This window comes from Metarhizium album (genome assembly GCF_000804445.1).
Source record: "Metarhizium album ARSEF 1941 chromosome Unknown scaffold_20, whole genome shotgun sequence".
Classification (NCBI taxonomy): domain Eukaryota; kingdom Fungi; phylum Ascomycota; class Sordariomycetes; order Hypocreales; family Clavicipitaceae; genus Metarhizium; species Metarhizium album.
Window position 1 is genome coordinate 387109 of NW_024467594.1, and position 23749 is coordinate 410857.

Consider the following 23749-nt stretch of genomic DNA (forward strand, 5'->3'; position numbering starts at 1 on the left):
TTAATCCTCATCGTCCACCTTGTCTGCTACCATGTCCTTGGCCGTGTTGATCACCTTCTCCGGCGGCCGCTCCAACGGCACAGAGGGACTGCTCATGCCGCCTGCAATGGGACTCATCTGACCGCTGCCAGGGATGCTGCCTGCTCCCCCAATCGGGATGCTGATGCCTTGCACCGGAGTCTGCATGACAGCCGGGGATCCGGGCAACAATTCGGGATCAAGACCGGGAATATGGACGCGCTTGGCTTCGTTTTGGTACGCAGCGGGGATTATCTCAATGATTTCGTCACGTGGAAACTTGAGGTTGGGGATTTCCATGGTCGAACAGTGCATGAGGTAGGCGTAGAGGACGCGGAGGACAGACTCGTGCGCGATGATGAGCAGATCGTTTTGTTCACGCTCGAGCTCGAGGATGATTGGCTCGAGGCGCACGGCGAGGTCATGGTAGGACTGGCACGACGTTAGCGAGAGGGTCGTCTGCGAGACGTTGCTGGTTGCGAATGTGCCGTACCTCTGCTCGGGGATACCGGTGGTGATATGGATCCAGGTCGCGTTTCTCAGCTTCCTCGGGGTACATCTTGCGAATCATGTGCTCCGGCAGGTTCTCGCAGACGCCGGGGTTGATCTGGCTCATTTGCGAGCGCAGGCGGACCTTGTAGCCCTTTTGCTTGAGGTAGTCGGCCGTCTGGACCGTCCGCATTCGCGTCGACGTCCACACCGTCAGGGGCCTCAGGGGAACCTGCTGGCCCTCGCCCCTCTCGGTGCTCTCTGCGTGTTCTTGTTGGCGGTGCCGGAGGAGCGTCTCGGACATTGTCTCGGCGTATGCCTTGCCCAGCTCGGACAGCGGCGCGTCGGCCTTGTAGGAGTCCTCCTCCTCCGTGGTGCCGGCGCGGACGAAGAGGGTAGTCCTCGACTTGATGTGCAGGTTGGTGAGGTAGAAGACGATCCTGTGGGAGAGGTAGTTGAAGCTGACGTTGTTGTAGAAGAATTTGGCGCCTGCGTTGATCATCTTGATGTAGTTGAGTTCTGCTTCGTCCATGGTTTCGAACACGGGGATCCGCATTTCAATCCTTTTGAGGTACAGTTTGGCGGCTTCGTCCGGGTCCATGCCCGCGAACTGGACGTGTTAGCCGTGGGAGGGACGGGAACCGGGCGCCGCATTGCGCTTACATCTGGAGACGAAATCTTGACATTTCTGGCGTTCTCGCGGAGAATCCGCTCGTCATCCACAAATGATTCAATGAATAGCGTCTTGGTATGTTAGCTTTGCTTTTTGCCTCTCCCAATTTTATTTTATTTTGTTCCAGTTTTTTTTTTGTCCCCGTCGTTTGGCAATTTCAACATGTGGGCTTGCACGTATTTACCTGAACATCGTGTTTGCCCAGCTCCTTGGCAAGAGATCGGCGACCACTGGCCGTTGGGTTCACGGCATCGTATATTGCCACCTGGCCGTTTTCGTGATTGAGCCAGGCGTAAATGTCTTCTCGGCACTTTTTCAGGATTTTCTGACGGAGAATGACAGAGGACGGAGAAGCATCGGGGAAGAAGTAGTCCTCGGGGACTGCACCTTCTGGGCCGATGGTGGCCCGCCGGTAGTCGCCGAGATGAAAGATACGCGTCTTGACGCCTAGCCATTGCAGATAGCGGGCCATGGAGACGCAGATGTGGCTGCGCGTGTTAGGTTCGGCTGGCATTTGTGAGCGTGGAATGACACGACTGGAGTCGACTCACGTCTTGCCGCGAGCTGGGGGCCCGACCATGACGATGGCGATACGCCCCGAGTGAAAGAGCCTGCCGGACATGGTGCTGTACAGCTGGGCGGGTGCCAAGTTGTCATTCTCGGCCACATCATGAATGCCGTCAATAAAGGTAGAGCTCTTGCGACGGTATCGCGGGGCGTTGGCCGCGATCTCGGCAGTTCTGGTGGCTGTCAGATTCCGAATTCCCAGCGTAAAGACTTTGCCTGTGTCCCAGAATGGCAGAAGGGGGTACTCAAGGGGCGAGACACCCACAGTAATGTGTCCATGGTAAGCGTGGCAGTTGGATGGGACAAGTCCCGGGTCTGCAGAGCAATCTCTCGATGGCGGAGGTTGACCGTGTCGTCGGCCAGGCTTATCTTGGGAAGTTGAGGCCACTGGCCGATGGGCTGAGCTCGAGTCTCGACGGTCAAGGTGATGGAGGAGGTGTCGCAGTCGTGAGGTACGGCAGAGGAGGCCACGGCCGAGGAGAGGCGAACGATGCGGATGAGCTGTGAGCTATGAGCCCGGTGGATTGTGCAAGGAAAGTGAGGCGCTTTGGAGGGGCTTCAAGGTCGGGCTGGTGTCAGGTGTGAGACCCGAGACCCGTGGCCAACGATGTCCGGGTGTCATCGGAGGGCTGAGGAGAGAGAAAGAGTCGTCTTGATCTTTTTCTCCTGGGTTGAGGCCAAGGAGAAAATGAAGTACATGCAATGCTTGCATTCGGACCAATAATGCGGCGCGGGAACCCGTCAATCTGGTGCACCTGGCTGTAGGGTGGCATTCAGGGACACAAAGCGACGTATCGAGTACCTGTCGTGGCTGCCCATTTGGACCAAGGATGCGAGTCTGCGGTACTTGATGATGCAGTCTCGCAGGCGTGGAGGCGACGGCGGGCATGCGGCACGGAACATCAAGGCCCCGCCCTCCGCCGCTTCCAGGACGGCGACGACATGCAGGGATCATTGCTGTGGCGCGGGCGGATCCAGCACCCAGCACCCGCCACCCTGACTGCACCCCAGCACCGGCCCAGCTCTGCCCAAAGTCATCCGGGGCTGGTGAAAATTATTCTCCAGCTTTCGACCCTCGACGTTCGGCCTCGTTTCTTTCCCTCAACGCCAGCGAAGCTCGTCGTCACGTTGCCTGGCGACATCCCCCCCCGCGAGACAATCTGCCGTCCGAGAGGTCCGTCCGTCGCCCTGAAAATTGCTCTGTCCCTCAGGGAAGTCGGATCCCCGGCTGCCTCTTCGTCTCTTCCTCCGCCGCCGCCTCTCCTTTTTCCCCCTGGCCCTACTCTCTCACCGACGTCGACGTCGACTCGAGCCACAACCGCGTCACGATGGCGGCTCCAATAGAATCGATTCGCTCCCTCCTCCTGGGCAACCCCGTCGCCGCTGCCATTGGCGATGCCCTCAACGCCTTTTCCGACCGCAGAGCAAAGCTCGGCCTGTCCAATCCCGGCAACATGGAGAACTTGTCCAAGGAGGTCCAGCGCGATGTTATGCTCAACAACTACATGTTCACCGGCATCCGCGCCGACTTGACCAAGATCTTCAGCATGGCGCCTCTCTTCCAGGTTTCACACCAGTTCGCCATGGGAGAGCGCATCAACCCCTACACATTCGCCGCCATGTACGGAACTGGCAAGGTTTGTATACCCCCGTCCCTAGGCGCCGTGAACCTGCAGGAACAAAGCGGACAGATTAACCCTCTTCTTCCTCCTTCTCTCCACAGGTGTTTTGCCAAGGCAACCTAGATAATGAGGGCTCTCTATCCGGACGATTCAACTTCCGATGGACCGACAAGCTCGTGTCCAAGTCGCAGCTTTCCATCTCTCCCGGTGGCCAGGACATGGCTCAGTTCGAGCACGAATACAACGGCAACGACTTCAGCGCATCCCTCAAGATGCTCAACCCCTCATTTCTCGAGGGCGGCATGACGGGAATCTACATCGGAAGCTACTTGCAGTCCATCACCCCCCGGCTCGCTCTCGGCATGGAAACCCTGTGGCAGCGACCCGCCCTGACCCAGGGACCCGAATGCGCCGTGTCTTACTGTGCCCGATACAAGGCTGACGACTGGATTGCCACTGCTCAATTGCAAACCGCCATGGGAACCCTCAACACCTCATACTGGCGAAGGCTTTCCGACAAGGTCCAGGCCGGTGTGGACCTGAGCCTCGGCCTCGTCCCCAGCCCCGGCGGCCTGCTGGGCGGTGGTCTGCAAAAGGAGGGCGTCACCACCATTGGCGCCAAGTACGACTTCCGCATGTCCACTTTCCGCGCCCAGGTCGACTCCAAAGGCAAGCTGAGCTGCTTGCTGGAGAAGCGTGTTGCGCCCCCCGTTATGATGACCTTTGCCGCCGACATTGACCACTTCACGGTTCGTCTGGCCCCCCCACCCCCCCCGAATGCTCCTCACACAAGATTGACACCTAAGCTCTACAGCAACAAGCCAAGATCGGCCTGGGTGTCTCCATCGAGGCCGCTCCCGAGGAGCTCCAAGACCAGCAGGAAGCCCTCGGCGCCCAGACCGCTCCCAACATCCCCTTCTAACCTGGTTTCTCTCAACCCCCCGGCCCCCGTCTCCGATGAACCCCGTCCCGTCCCGTCCCGTCCCGTCGCAGACACCCTTCCCTACTCCTACCTAATCAGATGCGAAGAGCAGCCAACGCCACCAATGCTATCGCGGATGCAATAACACGGCAACCCACCCGTTTAGATGATCCCCGACCTCATTCATTGGCCTATTGCCTATCCTTCCTCAATCATGCAACAACACGTCCCACCTTGGAAGCGGTAGCGTGACAAGTGCGCTTTCAAAACGGGATGGGGACCCCTCGACGGAGTAGTACCCGAAGACTCGGAAAAACTTTAACAATAGAACGCCATGAAAGCGGCTGGCGTATGATTACAGGGCTTCTGTAACTGTGTGTACATTATGTCATGGGAGGCGCAACGTCTCATGCCTCGATTTAGTTGGTGCATTGGTCCGGCAGGCAATTCGCCGCCTCGACATCGTGAGGTGGCGGATCATCTATTACATTTTTTCAAAGTCCTCTTGTTTACCTGGGCGCATGCTCGGGCTACGCGGTATGTAGCTTTTGACATGCGGGTGCCATGTTTTCACCGTATAGGGAAGAAGAGAAAAAATATAGACTCCAGTGTTCTGTGGATGTTTTGCTGTTCCTGCTATGCTATAGGTCTGCGAGAGTCTGGCGCGCTGGCCTGTAAAACGCCTGGTATTTTTACGTTAAAGAGAAAACAGAGGTCCAAAGTCGCCCCGTCCGATGGATTCCTCCTCTTGCTTCTTCCAAGTACTGTTCTGCCGTGCCGCATCGCTTGATAATGCCTCGTATCAGGCGTGAATCACATGACTGTGCATTCTCGCTCGGGCTGGTCCCCAGTCTTGTGCTTTTCTGCCTTTTCTTTATCCTTGGCCTTTCCGCGATGCTTGTGTTTCTGGGTCTGTGGCGGAACGTAATGCCTGTCTCCGTCGACAGGGGAATCAAGGCCCTTGGCTGAGGTTTCAGAAGTTGGCCCTGTAGAGTTGGAAACGGAGAGTTGCAATCCGTTGGACGCGGGCGGCTCGATGAGCGGCTCCTTGCTGGCCTTCATGAGCCCGCTCAAACGGGCCATGGAGAAACTGATTCGCCCCTCGCCGGACTGGCTCGGTGGCCGACTCTGTCGACCTAGCGTGAAGCGGGACGCAGCGCGGGATAATCTTGAGACGGCAGACTCGTCGCTGGGCGTCATGACGGGCGAAGCGCCACCGGGCGTGACGGCCGGTGACTCTGTGTTGGCCATGCTTTCGCGGCGGGAGGCGTTGGGCGTAGAGCCCGTGTGGGATGTGACCCAAGGAGGATCAAGCGTTTCTCTGGCCGGCCGATCCATGTCCGCGGATAGTCGAATACTGGGAGGTTTACTCCTTTGACCGAGGTCGACCCTGTGGAGATCGTCCCTGTGGTTTCCCGGCAAGCGGCCGAATGCAGAAGACGACAAGTCGCCGTTCGGCTCCATGCTGGTTTTGGATTCACTATACGACGGAGGATCTGTCTCCGTGCCTTCTGTTGACGCGCGGGGCATGTCGACCATGGGGACAATTTGGTAGAATAGGAGGTAGGGCATCTCGTTCTTCAACGCCTGCTTGATATCATCGACGTAGGTGATGCGGCTTTGCGTCTCGAGATCATCAAACTTCACCCACTGCGCCTCCTCGTAATCCGGGGGAGGGTCGAAATTGTGCCGTCGATTTCCAGTCAGGAGTTTGGGGGCAACTCGCGCAAAGGATATGTAGTGGCCGCTATGGAGCGAGTCCCCTCGATGGCAGACCACGGACTGAAGCACGAGTTTGTATTCAGTGCTCAGGCCATAGAGGTCTTCCTCCAACTTGGGACCACCGACAAGCATGAAATGTGGCAAGCGTAGACTGTCGGGAACGTCAACAAAAGTGTTTTGTCGCTGTGGTTGCCCAGCTTCTGTCATGGCATAGCGTTTGAGGCAGATGCCAACCACTGGTCTCTGGTCGAAATTCAAGGCCACCTCGGAGTCGCTTCTGGGCTCGTTAGGCGTCAAAGCATGCCACGCTGTGGGGTGTTAGTTTGAGAGAGTGTCTATGCATGCATGCCGACAGGGTATCCAGACTTACGAATGAGCCGGAAGAACTGCCATGCAGGAATTGTGACAGCCTTGACGACGGTTGAACCATTGCGCCTGGCGCGGTTTTTCATGACTTCGCTCTCGGTGCCTGTGGGCCGGCCGTCTTCGTCCACCACGACACGCTGAATAACGCTGGTAGATCTCATCCGGGCACTGGAACTGGTGGATGAGCCGCCCTCCGCACATCGGTTCTCGAGTGACGGACCGCCTTGGGGATGGACACGATGAATGCTATGCGACGCCAACGCCCCGGAGGACGTTGCCAAGGGGTCGCCGACAGATTGCTGTGACGGTGTCATGTCAGCCGGCGAGGCACTCGAGCATGATGCGCCCGCTTCTTCTGAGCGAATGAGCCGGACCTGGTTCTGGTTCAGGAGCGGCGACGCATCCCCCCTATCGTCCATGGTGACCTTTGCTTCTTCATGATCTCGAGAAACGTCCACTCTGGCATTGAAGTATTCCTCCAGGCAGTCCTCCAAGTCAATTCCCTTACCCCCGGGATCCGGGGGAATAGCCAGATTCAATAACCGTTCGTATACCACCTTGTGATCGTCCTTGTCACCTTTGCCTTGGTGGAATAGGTCGACCTGCAATGACAAGAGGGGAAGCTGCAAGGTTTCGGTGAGAAAAGCAAAGGCCTCGGAAGTATCCTGCTGTTCCAAAAGTTTGGCATCGGGCCAACCGCAATCGCTCAGTGTTTCTTGGATCAATTTTGTCTTGAAATGAATCAGTCACTTTGCTGGGTGGCAACGGGCCCGTGGCTAATCGGACGCGGCGCTTGGATGCACTCACCAGATCGGTGTGAATGAGCTTCCCGGATCGCAACATGTTGACCCATATACGCAGCAATGTGGCGAGCTTCCGTCTCGCGTCATCTGCTGGGAAGGTTGACTTGAGCATACACTCAAAGGCGTCGAGTTTGGCGAACATGGCGAAGAGCAGCGAATCTAGGTAGCATGTGACGTTGCATCGGTTCTCAGCACCAAGCATGTGCACGGTGGGATCGTAGGGGAAAATGATGCCCGAAGCGGACTCTTGTTCCAGCCTGATAAAATCGGCCGTCTGCTCGGGGTCGTCTTGAGCAAGGTTTGTCGACATGATGTCCCTGATATAATCGGCCGTGACGTTTGATATGTGCATTTTCTCTAGGTGGTGCTGGACAAGTTCAATCTGCAGTGTAATTGCGACCATCAGCAGCCGGTCAAACGAGAGGGGCGGCCCTTTGTATTGCTTGCTTGGCGGTGCAGTCCAACCTTGCTGGGATTGGGGCCGTTGTCGTCGGCGTCGGATTTCAAGTTTTGCTTGTGGCCGTCCATCTTGAACATGGCTCGGAAAGCATCTCCGGAGAGCGGGCGGGCCTGGGAATTTGGGCATGGTTAGTATCCGGCCATGAAACGCAACCAGGCAGCAGCAGCGGTAGCAGCTGTGTCGGGGGACACCCGAATGTCTTGGATTGAGAACAATAGCATTCAAGGCCAACGAACCCCACCGGGCACAAGAGTCAAGGGCAAGATGGAGGAGGGCCATCCGTCTGTGTCTGTCGAGTTGTCATGTAGCCGTACCTTGTCCTTGTCCTTGTGTCCCGCCGGGACGGACTTGCTTCGACGGTGGATTGCATTCTTGTCGCGCAAGCTGAGAAACTTTCGAGGGAATTCTTTCATGGTGGGAGGATGTCGCGGAGTGCTTGAGACCCGGGGGCCCCGACCAGGACCACGACCAGGACCACGACCACGGCAGCACAAGGAGAGACGGACGTCTGCGGATGGGAGGGGGAAAAGTGTTCAGGCGACGCAGCGGCCTCGCATTGGGGTTAGCGAGACAGCAACGAGGTTGTATCTCCCATTTCAAGCTGCCGAGGAAGCTTTCTCGAAGTTGCTGGGGCGCGGGGGCCGTCGAGGACTCGTCAGAGGAGCTCGGAGCAGACGGACGGAATGCAGACGACGGGTGGCAGGAGGAGGAGGAGGAAGAGAGAGGAGCAAGGATGATGAATCAACAAAGCCAGGGTGAAAAAAGATAAGTCGCTGCCTGGACGGTTGCGAGGCGAGGCGAGGCGAGACGTGACGAGACAGAAGCGCTCTCTTGGCCTTGGACATTTTATTTGGAGCTGGTCTACGGAGTAGTCTGGAATGTCGGGCACCAGGCACCAGGGTTCAGTCACGAGCGCCATAGTGCGTGCCCGCACGTGTGGTGACGGGCAACATTGGACACTGAACATTCAATGGGAAACAGGGCACTGCGCCTGTGGGTACTGGCCTAACCCTGTCCGAACATGGGACATCGGGAGGCATATCTGGAGGCATATCTGGAGGCTTCCATGGCCCGCCGGTGGCTTAGCGGGGGTCGACTGGCGAGCACTGTGAGGCGCCGACGTTCTTGCTTGCGTCACAGATGTGTCATGGAAAATCACACTGTGAAGGAAACTCGGCAGTACGGAAGGGCGGAGCGCGTAGACATGCCGGGTCCTTGGTATGCATGCCCGTACGAGTAAACTGTAAGTTGCAGTCAATGTGTCATCCCGAGACGCCAACAGTACCAAATTTTCCTTTAAAATGCAACCAGGCATCTCTCTTGCAATGCTGCAGCTGTGTTGTCGTCAGAGATATTTTGATGGTTTAGACGCAAACGCTCCGAGCTAGATGCTAGCTCCAGCATTAAATACACCCATGGACAAGTACTAACCACCTGTCAAGTCCGTACGGGGATTTCGCATGGGGCACCCGGGTCAAAATGCGGGACTCAATAAGGCTGATTCATGAAACACCCATCCGGGAGCCGCAGCACAGCCACACTTCGGCGACACGGTGGCTGACTGTCTAGCCGCCTCCATCCACTGTTGTTAGCCAAGTCAGTCGCTGCCGGGTAACTAACAAATTATTCACACGGAAACTTCCACCATCGTACCATGACGAGTGCGCTTCACAACCACGACCTCCAGGACTCCCCTTTTCTCCCACCATGTCTGGTGTGCACAAAGGCTCTCGCCTGCTGAAAACCCTAGGTCAAGGGCGTTTCCGCCCGGCGCCTGCACCATTGTGCGCGAGGAGTTTCTCATCGCCCCCCGAGGCCAAACCCACCCAGAATGACGACTTGAGCGATCTCGAGTCGACGACGACATTTACACCGGCCGCGCCCGACCAAGAGTCAATTGATGCCTTCAACCAAACCGAGTCGTTGGGCGCCAAGGGGAGGAGACTTCCCGGAAGTCGGTATGTCCCAGCCCTTGCGTGCAACAGTTGTCCGCTGCGCCACGAGATGGACAAGATAAACCAACTGACAGCCTCGACAGATACCAGTATCATCCTCCCAAGTACTATCGCGGTCCTCTCCATCCCGTCCAAACACCGCCAGCATCCGATCCCACGGCTCGAGATTTTGTTCCCGGCCCCTTCAGCTTCCCGCGGCTCAAGCACACCTACGACAGCACCATCGCCCCGGACCTGTTGACCATGACGTACCAGCACACTCCTCCGGGCACCGCGCCCGTTGTTTCGCAAAAGGGCACCCTGAGGCAGTGGGACGGCTCTTCTCCCTACCACAAGAACAGGCCCGCCCGAGGTCCCCGCGGCGGCGGCTCCTCCAGACTCGGCATACTCGAGCGCAACATCAACTGGAACAACATCCCCGAGATTGAGGCCGTCACCATCAACTCGTACGCCCCCAACGCCGCCCAGAACAAGGAGTATCTGCACGTAGCCCGTGCGGTGGTCCAGGCCATCAGCGGCGCTTACCCCCAGGTCACGACCGTCAAGCACCATGTGATCCATTGGGGTGTCCGCAAGGGCGACAAGGCCGGCTCCAAGGTGACGCTCCGCGGTGGTGCGGCCTATGAGTTTGTCGACAAGCTGGTGACGCTGGTCCTGCCCAAGATCAAGGACTGGCCGGGCATCAAGGCCTCTACCGGCGATGATTCGGGTAATTTGGCATTTGGCATGAAGCCAGAATGGATGGCTTACTTTCCCGAGATAGAGTTCAACTACGACGTAAGTTGACACTGAACGCTGCCCCTCGCCTGACGGGCCTAGGCCTACAGCATGCTGATTATCTCTGCGCAGATGTATCCCCCCAAGCTCGTGCCCGGATGCGACATCTTTATTCACACAACGGGCACGTCTGACCGGCAGGGACGCTTATTGATGGAGGCACTGGGATTCCCATTCTACGGCAAGGCTACCCGTTGATGCCGGGCTGTTGGAGCCAGCGCGCATTACCAAACTTGGAGAGAACTTTTGGAGAGAAGTTCAATGCGACATAGACGTGTATAATATAATTGTACCATGAAACTGAAAAAAAAAAAAAAGCCCTTGTAGCTTACTATTCCAAAAGCAGCCCGGCTCCCCATGTCCAAACAGTTGAGGTCTTATTCCTAGCAACGTCAATGTCTTGGAATGCCCACTATCGGACTGGCTGATGATGATACCTGCTGCAAGCTCTAGTTACGAAAAGGGGGTTTCCTCAACCTCTACACGCGGCCGGATTTGCATTCCTCGTCCCCGGGGACGAAATGCCCAAGAATAATTCTCCTCTTCAAGTTTGACCTTGGGTGACGTTGGCACCTCATGGATGGACGGACGGCAACGGGAACATACCAAGACAGAGAGAGGGAGAGTGCCATTATATTTTGGTGGGCTTTGACGTCCCCGGGGACGAAATGCCCAAGAATAATTCTCCTCTTCAAGTCTGACCTTGGGTGACGTTGGCTCCTCATGGATGGACGGACGGCAACGGGAACATACCAATAGAGAGAGAGGGAGAGTGCGCCATTATATTTTGATGGGCTTTGACCATGGCGGCCATTGTGGGCGAAGGAGCTGCAGGTCATGCAACTTCCGAGCACACTAAACTCTAGATATACACACAGTCACGCCGGGAGCTGGCCGTCAGGCTTTTCCACAACAGCAGGACCTTGATCTTGGGCCCAAGCGTAGCTGTATTCCCACCGTCTCTATACACTCTCCAACAAGTCCATAATGTCGTCATCAGCCCTGCCATGTGGCATGCTGTGTTTTTGTCAACGGCTCGACAAAGCCTGCCCTGGCGAGGCGACTGAGCCCACGCAACACCTCGCATGTAGCTTTATATAGTTAGATAGATATGTATCCCCAACGCCGTCCTGCCCCGAACCAGGGGAACCCAGTTAGTGTAATAAATGCTCCAGACACCTTCCGCGCCCTCTACGCACCCTTGATCTTCTCCCTCAAGGCGCCAATGACAGCATCCACGGCGTCCATGTCAAAGGCGTCGATCTTGACACCGTCCCCCACGCCCCTCCTGCCCAGTTCCTCCACAAAAACGTCCATGGCGGGCTGGTAATTCCTGCACGCCGAGCTCAGCGCGTAGACGGCCTTCCTCCTCACGTCCTCGGCCTCGCCGGCGCCGCCGAGCGCCAACGCGACCAGCGTCGGCAGCCCGGCGTCCCCCATGGCCACCAGCCTCTCCTGCGTCTTCTCGTTGTTCTGCACCGCCGTGCCCACGCACCAGGCCGCCATCTTCTTGACCTCGCCCTCGTCGTGCTTGAGCTGCGCGAGCAGCGGGCCCCACAGGCCCAGGCTGGCCATGTTGTTCGCGTTGTCGAGCGACTCGATGAGCTGCTCCAGGTTTTCCCACGCGATGAGCTTGTTGTCCATGCTGACCTCGGCGTCGGGCGCCGTGATGAGCTCCATGGATGCCTTCATGAGGTCTGCGTCCGAGGGCCCGCCCATGAGGGCCGCCATCATTTCCGGCGTCACTTGCGACTGCGACTCGGGCGACTCGTTGTTGACGGTCGCGTCCGAGTGCGCGACGGACCAGCGGAGGAACTCGGTTAGACGGGGGTCTTGTGCCATTTTCTGCGTCGTCCGGATGGCGGAGCGCGTAGTCGAGCTGGAGGAGCGAGGTGTGATGACTTGTGACGATAGGTGACGGGATGGGCGAGGATATTTGACAAGAGGGCCGTGACGGTTGAGGCTTTTGGTGTTTTTTCTTCCCCTCGGATGCACGAAGCCCATTCTGGAAGATTCATGAAGCGGCTAGTCTGGGTGGGGCGTCGTGGGACCTGAGGCATCTGGCGGCCAATGGTGGGCCGGGACCGAATGAGGGCTGGATCGGACCATGAGCATGTGATTGTGTTTGTGCTGTATTGCCTCACCGGCCAGCCTGCTTCCTGGATATAAGACAACTGTCTAGGCATCCAAGGACATATTTACTTAAGCATGTATCAATTACGGGCGATATCACCTGACCGCTTGGCCCGAGTCGCTGATGCGGCGAAGCTAGGGAGGAAAAAAAAAGACCCGGCTGTATCTACCCCGCCATGCCCCTCCCTGCTGAACCTGGACCTGAATCCCGGGTGCCTGCGCCGTAACTACTCCGTGCTACCATGTACCTGTACATTGTGACGCAGACAGCGCGGTTACGTACCTGTGGTAGGCTGTGGAGCGGGGCTGGATTGTGAGACGACGCGGGCGGGGCTCGTTGAGCCTGATGTTCTCATGTCTATCCTCCCGGAGGACGCGGGCATCTACGTGCCTCATCTTGGCAGGGCTTTGGAGGCACATGTCAGCACTGTACTACGGCCTGGGCTGGAAGCTGCAAGTGCAATTGCGTGGATTGACGAGAGAATTTCCAGCATAACGCAAGGTCAAGGCAGCGGCGTCAACACCTTCCGCCTGATGCAAAGCAACGCAGTAGCACGAGTTGAATCGCGTTACGGCGTGATTACGCGTATCCCCGCCTCTGCTGGCGATGCTGACGACGACGCCCCCCAAATGGTCGTCAAGCTGGGTTTGAAGTGGTCCCCCAGTCTGGTCTTGTGGGTTTTGTTCCAGGCTCAGTTTCGGTGGTTTCTGCGTGCGGCAGCATTGTATTTACTGGTGCGACGGGTATATCTTGAGGTTGACTCATGGATGGGCGACATCCACATCATGTTGGCTGTGAGTTGTGCTCGGCGTGTCAACTCGGCGTACTCTTGTGCACCTCGAGTTGCTTTCCCCGTAAGCGCCATGCCATCTTTCGGGATATCGGGCCTCTCCAACGGCTCCCCAACTTTGCATGACTTATCAAACCCGCGCGACGTAATGTAAATGTCGTGAGCTGCGTGAACGGTCGATCGACGGTGGATAAAACGGTGGATGGTCGACACAAGGGCGTGTGGCTGAGCGTTGGGGATGGGCGTTCGAGGACGAGAGACGAGGAGTAAGGAATTCTCTGGCCTTGCTCAGAACCAGAACTGGCCGACGTGTGGGACGGCCACGCGAGGTGGCCCGAGGTGGTGTCAAGCGGTGTCAGGCAGCCGTGCCATGGATTGTTGTCAGGAATCAGGAGTCAGGCTGCAATAGTTGGTCGCACGGAGGCACAAAGGAGGACGGAAAAAGAAAAAAGAAAAAAGGCTGGGGGCCCGGGAGCTGTTGGTAGAGCCGGCGCACGCGTAATATCCGACTTGAATGTGCGTACACTGGCAGCGAGGACGAAGTCATTCTCGAGCAGCGTCGGAAAGCGACAATGGAGGCTCCCAACCCAGCCCCAGCCACCACCTCCAGCCAATCATGGACCTGTTTCAGCGGCAGCCCGCTGGTCAGGGCGCTCAGGGGAGCCTTGGAACCGCTCGCTCCAGCTGGTACCAGCGACGGCTACTGGTCGATTGGCGCTGATGGATGGTCTCGGCTGCTGGTGGAGAAAGCGCTGGAGCTACCAGACAGGTATTACGGAGCATTTATTTCAGTTGACCTTGCTCCGTAAGCACACGGCCGCCAGGCGCCAGGCTCCAGGCTCCAGGCTGCAGGCCGCACGCTCCGGGCTCCGGGCTGCCCTCCTTTCCCCCCTCGTCAACTGCTCCTCCACTTAACATCAATTCATGCCCACTCTTCCTCCTTCTTCAACCTCACACCCCCGGTTGCCACCAAATCTTTCCGCTACCCAGTCCCCTTGCCGATTCTTCCTCATCACTTGCTTCGTCACTTGCGAATCCTCCTGCATCTCGTGAGCCTCATCCATACACGCTCAATATCTTTGCCTCGTCCGCTCTTGTACTAAACTGTGCCTTTTTCTTCTTCTCTTGTGCACAAACAGCTTTCTGCTCTAACTAGCCACAATGGAGGGTACGTCGCACGCAACTACTCAACCCCTTCTCGAGACGCTGCAATGCTGCAGTCCCGAGGCCCTGGATCTCGGGGGCATTGGTCTCGTTGCTGACAATTCTCCCTCATACAGAAGAAGTTGCCGCTCTCGTCATCGACAATGGGTAAGCTCTGCTGTGCTCTGCCATCCATTCCATAGCCGTCTCCCTCTGCCACCCCCGCTCCCTCACCGACCTCTCGAGCGATGTACCTCTCCTCCACGCAAACATGTTGAGCAACACCGGCGCCGACGCGCCGCTTGGTCCATCGCATCCAGAGGAGCGGAATGGCTCTTTTCGACCGAACCATCAGGCTGACCCCATGGCAGTTCGGGCATGTGCAAGGCCGGTTTCGCCGGTGACGACGCTCCCCGAGCTGTTTTCCGTGAGTACCCCACTTCCAACCCTATCGGCTCTCGGGGCTCCTGGGTGCTCTTTGATGGGAGCTCTTGTTGAACGGCGCGCAACCGTCGCTCTCCCCGTCATAATGGCGTCGAATATGCTAATGTCCCCGCGACAGCTTCCATCGTCGGCCGCCCCCGTCACCATGGGTGAGTTCTCCCCTCCCAAAGCTTGGTTGGTTTTCGCGTTGCCATTGGATGCGCATTACGCTCGACACCATATCTCGGAAATGGGTTGACTGACAGCGGTGTTGCAGCATCATGATTGGTATGGGCCAGAAGGACTCCTACGTCGGTGACGAGGCTCAGTCCAAGCGTGGCATCCTCACCCTGCGATACCCCATTGAGCACGGCGTCGTCACAAACTGGGACGACATGGAGAAGATTTGGCATCACACCTTCTACAACGAGCTGCGTGTTGCTCCTGAGGAGCATCCTGTCTTGCTGACCGAGGCTCCCATCAACCCCAAGTCCAACCGTGAGAAGATGACCCAGATCGTTTTCGAGACCTTCAACGCTCCCGCTTTCTACGTCTCCATCCAGGCCGTCCTGTCCCTTTACGCGTCTGGTCGTACCACCGGTATCGTCCTCGACTCGGGTGATGGCGTCACCCACGTCGTCCCCATCTATGAGGGATTCGCTCTTCCTCATGCCATTGCTCGTGTCGACATGGCTGGCCGGGACCTCACCGACTACCTGATGAAGATCCTCGCTGAGCGTGGCTACGCCTTCTCCACCACTGCCGAGCGCGAAATTGTTCGTGACATCAAGGAGAAGCTCTGCTACGTCGCCCTCGACTTTGAGCAGGAGATCCAGACTGCATCTCAGAGTTCCAGTCTCGAGAAATCGTACGAGCTTCCCGATGGCCAGGTCATCACCATTGGTAACGAGCGATTCCGTGCCCCCGAGGCGCTGTTCCAGCCTTCCGTCCTTGGTCTCGAGTCTGGCGGTATCCACGTCACCACTTTCAACTCCATCATGAAGTGCGACGTCGATGTCCGAAAGGATCTGTATGGAAACATTGTCATGGTACGCATCGAAAAAAAATCATGTCAAATGTACACCCGAGCTAACGTTGCCCTAGTCTGGCGGTACCACCATGTACCCCGGTCTCTCCGACCGTATGCAGAAGGAAATCACTGCCCTCGCTCCCTCTTCCATGAAGGTCAAGATCATTGCTCCGCCGGAGCGAAAGTACTCTGTCTGGATCGGTGGTTCTATTCTGGCTTCCCTGTCTACTTTCCAGCAAATGTGGATCTCGAAGCAGGAGTACGACGAGAGCGGCCCCTCAATTGTCCACCGCAAGTGCTTCTAAGGTGTGCGCAGACGACTATTTTTGTTTCCTGAGACACGGGGGCAAAGGACAGCGCTAACTCCAATTTCTCTTTTCTTTCAGTCACGTCAGAAGCAAAACACCCCCCGCCCTTCACCAACTCACGCCAAGATCACGGAGGTGGCGGCCGATGCAGAGTCTTGTCGGCCTTGCGAACTCTCGGTTCGGTGTCATATTTACGAAAAGTTTCTGATAGGGTTAAGGAGGCGGGCCATGTCTTTTCTCCGATGAGGATTGGCGGGCCTTGTGTTGTAGCCGGATGGGTAATACCGGGCCTAGTGGTGGAGCTGAGGTTGACCAAAACCAGTACTTTATTTTGCTTTCCGTTGTAGACTCGTTTTAAATGGAAGAATGTAACGATGTCAAAAGCAGAGATTTTACGTTTGTGATTGCACACGAGACTTGACGAGACTTGCGAGTATAATCAGGTCACGGCTGTCTATTTCGATGGGGAGGCTCAGTATTCTCCATGACGGGCTCTTGCGGAGTCTGACCAGAGCCGTGGGGCTTGTGCGGTGGCTGCTCGGGCTCAGGCTGCTCGTCGTGGTGTTTTGCAGCCTCACCCTGGGGGTCCAGCTTCCTGTACTTGCGGCGGCTCTTCTTGGCCGCGCTGGCGGCCTTTTTCCTCCGGACCTCGCCGACTATGCTTGAACGACTCTGGTCGCCGTGGAGCAAGTCGTCCAGCTTCTGGGCGAGCAGTTCGCGGGCGTGTTTGCGATTCTGGCTCCTGGACCGGGTGGCTTGGGACTTGACCACTATGCCTGTCGGGATGTGTTTTAGCTGGACGGCCGAGTTGGTCTTGTTCTGTGACGGGGGTCGTGGTTAGGACTCGGAGTGCGAGATGACCTTTGGGAGGGGGGGTTTGTTTCTTGTCTATTTGTATTTTGTATTTTGTATTTCCCTTTTTCTTTTTCTTTTTCTTTTTCTTTCTGTTGTCCTTTCTTCTTCCTCGAGCTGCGCAAGGAGGGTTTATTCTACGTACAATCTTCTGGCCGCCGGGGCCGGAGCCCTTGAGGAAGGACTCTTGGATGTCGGCGTCTGGCGGAGGCCTGGGGCGCGGAGGGAGGGGCTTGGACCGCAGGGCCGGGAGGGTGGATAGCCGTGCGGTGAGAAGGCATGCTGTCGGGAGGAGGCACAGCGGGCGGCGGAACATGGCGGTGGTGATGATGGTCTGTTTGTCGCGCGAGGCGGATGGGAGGTGACGGAAGTCGATGGGCGGGTGGGGCCGTGCGTCTGCTCTTATTTGAACCCGCCCCTGGCCTGTGTGTGTGGGGGCTGGCTTCATTCAGGCTTCAGACTTCAGGCTTCAGGGACGGACCGACTGACTGACTGCACTGCATCCAATCTACTCAAGTATTTACTCTTGCTTGGCCGAGCACGCGCGCCCCGAGGCCTGCTTCGTCCTTGACCACGACTCGACTCGACTCGACTCGAAGCAAAACGAAACGAAGCGACCGACTTGGCTTGACTTTTCGCGGCGGCCGATCTTCTCCCCGTTCCTGCCTGGGGTGCGCGATGTCGGTGGCTGCCGAGTGCCAACGCTGGCTGCGGCGGAAGCAGTACACGTTCGAGGTGACGTTTGCGCTCAACATGTTTCGGTCGTGGGAGAAGTCTGTGATATGTGCGTCTGCCGTGGCTGCGTCCTCCTCCTCTCCTTCTCCTTCTCCTCCTTTTTGTTGGTGCTGTCGTTGTTGACTTTGCTGCCGTTGCCATTTTCCCCAAGTCTGCCGTCGTGAGCGCGATTGCAATGCCAGTACTGACGCCGGGCGAGCAGACTCGGTGCTTTTCCTGCTCTGCAGCATGACCTTTATCGCCGCGGTGCTCTACCTCCCGCACCACGTTACCATTCTGGCCGGCCGGGCGTGGTACTACATCAAGGGGGAGCACATCAATGTCGCTGCGTCGGCGCGCGAGGCAGTGCGCGACGTCGTGTCCAAGAGTGTGGCGGGCGAGGTGGCCCCTTCGGTCGAGGCGGTCGCGGGCGCCATCGCCAAGGAGCTGTGAGCGTGGAAAGGGGGCCGTGACGTGACGGGACGGCAGCGCGGGAGGGGAGCGCGAGGTGCGTTGCGAGGCTTGGAGGGACCGCCCGTTCATCTTCATCTACGGTACGGCGTTGATCTGGGTTTGCTTGCTGGGGCTGTGGACTCGGCGTGGGCTTTGTAGTGGTGCTTGTCAGTGTGTCGTCTTGTCCGTCTTGGATGCGGCGTGCTGGGGTGTCGTGTTGCAGAGGCCGGGGGCCCTGCGAGAGTCCCGAATGCCAACAATCTTGCTGCTGCCTGAGCCTCCGCCGTGGTGTGGTGTGTCGCGTGTCGAGGTGAAACCCGTGACGTTGCGACGCCTGGGTCGACTCGTTTTGGAGGAGACGACTGCGTCCAGGACGTGTGTATCAAAACCGACGCCCGCCCGGGCGACTGGCGGTGCGCTCGTCGCCATCAAAGAAGGCTTAGCTAGTCCCGGGGACCATGTGAAACGCAGACTTGTCGCCCCGGGCACCGTTCACGTGCTGTCATTCATCTCTGATACTCGCGGCGCTGGTTGGGGAACAATCACCAAGCGCCAGACTTGCATCTCCGCGTTGCTCCGTGAGCCGCCGACGTCTTGCAGAACCCCCCCCCGAGGTGTCATGTTGAAATTTCACCCACTACTCTTGGACAGATGGTTCTTCCGCTGCTGCATCCCCAGGGAGCGGAGATGAGGCGTCACGCCCCCCAGGTGATGAACCGCAGCTTGGGAATAGTTACGTGCCCTGTCAACGCCCGTCACCCGTAGAGCTGCTTCTCATCTGAGAATGACAACGGCCAGGACCATGGATCGTGGACATGCGGCCCAGTCATGTAATACGTAGTGTATGGCAGTGCCCCTGTCATCGCACGACACCCCTAGGCTGCATCCAGGCCCTGGACGACGGTTCGCCGGCAAGGCTATCTATCAACGACAACGTCGCCCATTCACCCACTCACACGATAGACATGGCAGCATCCCCGGCGAAGAGAATGCCCCAACATGGACTAGGACTGACTGGTTCAACACGGGGGTCGCCGCGCGTGTAGACGGACTTGTACATACTCCGAGCCGGAGTTGGAAACACCTGGACAAAAAAGTCGACACACTCGTTTCTTTTGCAGACGCATATACTTTTCCTACTTCAGTCTATTCACAGCGCTCGTAGATGGGATTCGTTCAAGGAGATCAACCTCAGAGAGCTGTCCTCGCCAGCCACTGCCAGCGTGTAGACAGACTCGTTGATTTCGCGCGTCGGCGGTCTCCAAGCCAGTTGGAGCACTGCCCTGGGAAGATTCAACCTGTCGAAAAGTCAGCCGTGGCCGCGGGACGTTTCGTCGGATGCTGCTTGTGTCGCTAGAAACCTACTCTGGTCGCGATGGCAATTCAGTCACTGCCTGGCCGTCTTCGCTTACCAAGCAGATGCCGACTTTGCCCGCCTCCGTTCCGACCGCCAACACGAGCTTTTCCCCGACCACGGTCGACAGGAAGTCGACAGATGTGACGGGGCCTCCGCAGGGGAAACTGGCGGTTTGAGTAAAGCGCAGCTTTCCAGCTTCTCCTGCCCGTGAGGACCAGATCCTGACCTGCTTGTCTCTGCCTGCCGTGGCGAAGAGAGGCGCCTGTGCTGGCGGTGCCCAGGCCGCGCCGAGGATCATTCTGCTGTGGCCCTTGGCGTTCGACTGGAGCAGCTGGTACATGGCGTCGATGTCCGTGTTTCGCTCAAAGACGGCCCACTGTCGGTCGCGCCCGACACTGAGGAGGTACTTGTCGTCGACTGAGAACCTGAGTCGAGTGGCTGTCAGAGAGTGTGCCACGAGCGGTGGTCGGATCTCTGTCCATTTCTCCGTCTCGAACAGTCGGATCACGGCGTGGTTCGTCGAGCTGGCTTTGCAGGCGCTGGCGATGAGTTTGCCGTCATGACTGGCCGCGAGGCACGAGATTTCGTAGCCGTGGCCGTAGAGCTTCTCGCTCTCCGGCCACAGGGTGTGCCTCGACAGCGTTTCTTCAAAGGGCGGGTGGTCGATTTCCAGGTACGACTTCCTGACCACCGAGGCGGGGTCCATCGCTTCTCGGTCACCGTCGTCGACGGGCTGTATTTCCTGGTCGTCGGCGACGGCGTCGATGGCCTTGTTGGAAAGTCCAAGGACGGGCATGTTTGCCGCATCTGGCATGTCTTGGACGTCTTCACGTCCAAAGCCTGCCAGCCTCCTGAGCAGTGTCGCGACCGCCTTGGGCTCGCTGAAGACTCTCATGAGCTTTTCATCGGCGCCAGAGACGAATCGAGAGTCCCCCAGTGAGTCGATGCAGTTCAAGTCGTATCCGTGAATCTGCGGCCGAGACATTTCATGCCAAGTGCCGGCGTCGGACGCCGTCCATCGTGTGTGCAATCGCGATGTCTGGTCGGAGCTGGTCGACAGGAGATAGTCGCCACCCTTGGCCCAAGAAATGCCAGTGACGGCTTTGGTGTGACCGGTGATGGAGACACATGGCTCCCACGTGTCGGTCGAGGAGTCGTGCTCCCACCGCCTCCAACTTCCAGTCCGGCCAAGACAGGCGACGGAGTCGCCAGACGGCGACCAAAGTCCGGTCCAGAAACCGCCAGCACTGCCCGTTGCTGTCGTGGCGCCCTTTTCCCTGCTGATCTCGCCTAGTCTTGCAATGCTCACCCAGATTCCGGAGGCAGGGTCAGCTTCCCAGATGGCCAGGGAGTTGTCGGCAGATGCTGAGAGAAGCTGCAGTTTGCCGTCAGCACGCGTTTTCCATCTTGCACTGTAAATCCAATCTTCGTGGCCCAGGAGAAGTGCCTCAAACGTCACACAAAACTCCTTGCCCGCTGTTTTCAGACGATGCGCCTTGTTTGAAGGGGACTTTCCGGGAACAAAGGCACCGCCGTAAGGGTCCGACCCAGGTGCTGCCAGAGCCGGTAGCTCCGGTCCGTGGTGAATCCTCCAAATACGAATGTACTTGTCTTGACTGGCTGATGCCAGGAGGAGATCGCCACCAGCTTCGCTTGTCTGCTTTGTGAAGCTCAAGGATCTCACCCAGCCTTCATGTCCAGATAAGGTCGCCTGCAGGCTAAAGTCGATGCGCGGAGAATTGAGGTCTGCCGTGAGAATCTGCACAGTCTCGCGCGTGCCGGCAGCTGCCAGAATGAGCACGTCGCCGTCAATGACGCTTAGAGAAAGAGCCAATGGGAAGAATTTCGGTGTTGTCTTTATCGACTGAAGTAGTTGCAGGTGGTCATTCTCAAAAGACCACATCTTTATTGTCGCGTCGGCAGCTCCAGTGGCGATGATCCATTTAGCTCGTTCATCTGCGACCCTGACGGCTGTGATGCAGTTCACAGGAGCAGCGTGTTCGGACGACGACCGGATAACCTGAAAGCTGTGGCCACCACCGGTTGACTTCCACAAGATGAGAGTCTCGTCATCAGAGCCTGACACGATGTAGGTCGACTCATCCTCGTCGTGTTGGGGAAGGAAAAGGACTGCTTTGACTGCTTCTTGGTGACTGCTTAAAATACGTTCAATCCCACGAGGCGGATAGGCCTTTTTGGAGTCAGTTTATGACGGCAACAAATCTCAAACCGTCAGGGTAGGGCGATTGTCGACAACTCACGGCCGGACGCCAGAGGGCAATGTTCACATCGGCGCCAAAAGCCAATAACCCATTCCTGCTCCAGTCAGCAACTGAAGCCTGCCTGTTCGCACCAGCAGACAGATATTCTTCCCAGAGCCCGTCGCCGTCCATGTCGACTGGCGTTCCTCGGCAGAGCATTCCACGCGAGTTCGAAAATTATGTCCATCGCGGGATCTGATTGGCTACGCAAGCTTGAATGGACGTTGGGTAGTTGGAGGCAGCAGCCGGCTTATCGATAAAGGCCCATCCGCACTAACAAAGTTTGCGCACGCAGCCATGCTTTTCTGCTAATGCTTGTTGCCAAGCTTGGTCCCTCAACTCCTCGCACCAATTTCCATCTCCCCAGCCGGGACGGAGTACCATCATCAACGCCCCGTCTCGAGCTTGTCAATGTTTTGCCGCAAGAAGAATGGCTACACCGGAAACTGCGCCGCCCGACGGGCAATTAAGTGTGGCCGTCGAATTTTCGTAAGTCCTCACTTTCTTCCCGCGCCGGACAACGGCGACCACAGCCGTGACGACGAGCCAGGGGCACAGTCCTTGCAACATGGCAACCCGCCCAATCGCTATCGAGATGACAAACCCGTCTGTCCCCGTCGAGATTCAGATCCATGCATCCCCCGTTCTCGGTCCTCCATCCATGACGATGCTAGAACATGGCTAACCATTGCGATTGCAGAGGAGGCCTAGAGATGCTCTTTGCTGACCAACGACACCATTCGCTGAGGCTGCCCATCAAGGACAAGGGGGGACAGCCAGCCAATATCGCTTTCCTGATCCATCATCTTTGCCAAAATGTCATGAATGACACACGCAAGGAACTCTTTGTGCTGGATGACCATCTGTACGTCGATTTTCAACTTTGTGTCTCATTCTCGCACGCCCCCTCTCCGTTGTGAGAAGTCATTTTCCATCCACAGTCCTGCCCGCTGCGGATGAAGGTGGGCGAAAAGGAGTGGATTTTCACAAGGAGAATTGCTCAAGTAGCTTTTCGGGTAAAAGTCTGCAGTATCTCATCTTGATTTTGTTTTTCTTTCTCCTTTCTGTGCTGCCCGTCATTGCCGTTTGTGCACATTCGAGTACCGCTAACCGGGCTGTTGGGCCACGGCAGCCGGCCGGGTATCCTAGTTCTCATCAACGACGCGGACTGGGAACTGGAAGGGGAAGAGTCTTATGAACTCAAGAGCGGCGATAACATACTCTTCGTGTCAACCTTGCATGGAGGCTAGCGCTATAGTCCGGATGTGGCTGGACCGTTCCCTGTTGGCGCAGCTAGAGCCATGAATGGAGCCTTTGAATGGAGCCTTTGAATGCCTGTAATCGACTGTTATACCCAAAATCATCATTTAAAAGCCGCTGTCAGTCGAAGCTTGGAGTGCTATTTGAATTCATCACCTCGTCATCAGCAAGGCCTCTCTCCGCAACGTCACGTTTGTCTCAGATGGAGAGGGGGTATCGCCTGGATCCCGGAACTCAGACCGCACTTGTTCTGTTCACATTGGTCAGCACCTGCTGCAGAGACTTGAAATTAACCTTCTTGCCTAGCCTCCCGTTTTTTTCGAAATGGCCAGTCAGTTTGGTTTTCTGTTCGCCCGACCGTCGTTGCTTCCCAAACGATCCGGGCCATGGTCACCCGCCGGCCGCGCAAAGACTACCGGGTTTCACACGCCTGTCTGAGACTCCAAGATACTCTCGGACGGGCAAGGAAGGACTTTGAAGACTATGTTATTTCTTGCCTTGGCGGAGCTTCCTGTCCGCCACTTCTGTCTTTGCGATTGATGTGGAGTGCAGACTGATAAGCTCAGCAAGGTTGGCGAGGCTGGGTGTTTGGTCTTGCAAACGAAAAGCATTGCACCTTTATGCGGACCGAGACGATTTCCGGGTGCGAC

The 23749-nt window shown here is 57.2% G+C and overlaps 9 protein-coding genes across 9 annotated transcripts; 4 read left to right on the top strand and 5 right to left on the bottom strand.

The window, feature by feature from the left end:
* On the bottom strand, positions 1 to 2520 carry MAM_06421 (Fructose-2,6-bisphosphatase; the record flags this gene model as incomplete). Its single annotated transcript, XM_040825219.1, has 7 exons — positions 1 to 450; positions 512 to 1117; positions 1171 to 1251; positions 1365 to 1668; positions 1732 to 1920; positions 2013 to 2248; positions 2503 to 2520. The coding sequence occupies 7 exons, from the start codon at positions 2518 to 2520 to the stop codon at positions 1 to 3; spliced, it is 1884 nt and encodes a 627-aa protein (XP_040676875.1).
* Positions 2521 to 2634: 114 nt separating this feature from the next.
* Positions 2635 to 4291, top strand: MAM_06422 (mitochondrial import receptor subunit TOM40; the record flags this gene model as incomplete). The annotated part of the gene is made up of 3 exons (XM_040825220.1): positions 2635 to 3384; positions 3471 to 4118; positions 4184 to 4291. 3 exons carry the CDS (start codon positions 2635 to 2637, stop codon positions 4289 to 4291), a joined length of 1506 nt encoding a protein of 501 aa, XP_040676876.1.
* Positions 4292 to 5104: 813 nt separating this feature from the next.
* MAM_06423 (ubiquitin hydrolase family protein) lies at positions 5105 to 8055 on the bottom strand (the record flags this gene model as incomplete). The annotated part of the gene is made up of 5 exons (XM_040825221.1): positions 5105 to 6321; positions 6384 to 7110; positions 7187 to 7564; positions 7648 to 7752; positions 7957 to 8055. 5 exons carry the CDS (start codon positions 8053 to 8055, stop codon positions 5105 to 5107), a joined length of 2526 nt encoding a protein of 841 aa, XP_040676877.1.
* A 1294-nt stretch (positions 8056 to 9349) lies between these two features.
* On the top strand, positions 9350 to 10572 carry MAM_06424 (Ribosomal protein L5; the record flags this gene model as incomplete). Its single annotated transcript, XM_040825222.1, has 3 exons — positions 9350 to 9600; positions 9681 to 10374; positions 10417 to 10572. The coding sequence occupies 3 exons, from the start codon at positions 9350 to 9352 to the stop codon at positions 10570 to 10572; spliced, it is 1101 nt and encodes a 366-aa protein (XP_040676878.1).
* A 993-nt stretch (positions 10573 to 11565) lies between these two features.
* On the bottom strand, positions 11566 to 12216 carry MAM_06425 (Hsp70 nucleotide exchange factor (Fes1); the record flags this gene model as incomplete). Its single annotated transcript, XM_040825223.1, has 1 exon — positions 11566 to 12216. One exon carries the CDS (start codon positions 12214 to 12216, stop codon positions 11566 to 11568), a length of 651 nt encoding a protein of 216 aa, XP_040676879.1.
* A 467-nt stretch (positions 12217 to 12683) lies between these two features.
* MAM_06426 (Actin, gamma) lies at positions 12684 to 16199 on the top strand (the record flags this gene model as incomplete). Its single annotated transcript, XM_040825224.1, has 8 exons — positions 12684 to 12730; positions 12774 to 13181; positions 13831 to 14103; positions 14466 to 14609; positions 14813 to 14868; positions 15004 to 15034; positions 15142 to 15913; positions 15969 to 16199. 8 exons carry the CDS (start codon positions 12684 to 12686, stop codon positions 16197 to 16199), a joined length of 1962 nt encoding a protein of 653 aa, XP_040676880.1.
* A 447-nt stretch (positions 16200 to 16646) lies between these two features.
* On the bottom strand, positions 16647 to 17370 carry MAM_06427 (peptidyl-tRNA hydrolase domain protein; the record flags this gene model as incomplete). The annotated part of the gene is made up of 2 exons (XM_040825225.1): positions 16647 to 17021; positions 17200 to 17370. The coding sequence occupies 2 exons, from the start codon at positions 17368 to 17370 to the stop codon at positions 16647 to 16649; spliced, it is 546 nt and encodes a 181-aa protein (XP_040676881.1).
* Positions 17371 to 17732: 362 nt separating this feature from the next.
* Positions 17733 to 18221, top strand: MAM_06428 (uncharacterized protein; the record flags this gene model as incomplete). Its single annotated transcript, XM_040825226.1, has 2 exons — positions 17733 to 17838; positions 17992 to 18221. The coding sequence occupies 2 exons, from the start codon at positions 17733 to 17735 to the stop codon at positions 18219 to 18221; spliced, it is 336 nt and encodes a 111-aa protein (XP_040676882.1).
* A 1150-nt stretch (positions 18222 to 19371) lies between these two features.
* MAM_06429 (elongator protein 2) lies at positions 19372 to 21971 on the bottom strand (the record flags this gene model as incomplete). The annotated part of the gene is made up of 3 exons (XM_040825227.1): positions 19372 to 19519; positions 19587 to 21769; positions 21840 to 21971. 3 exons carry the CDS (start codon positions 21969 to 21971, stop codon positions 19372 to 19374), a joined length of 2463 nt encoding a protein of 820 aa, XP_040676883.1.
* Positions 21972 to 23749: the final 1778 nt, after the last annotated feature.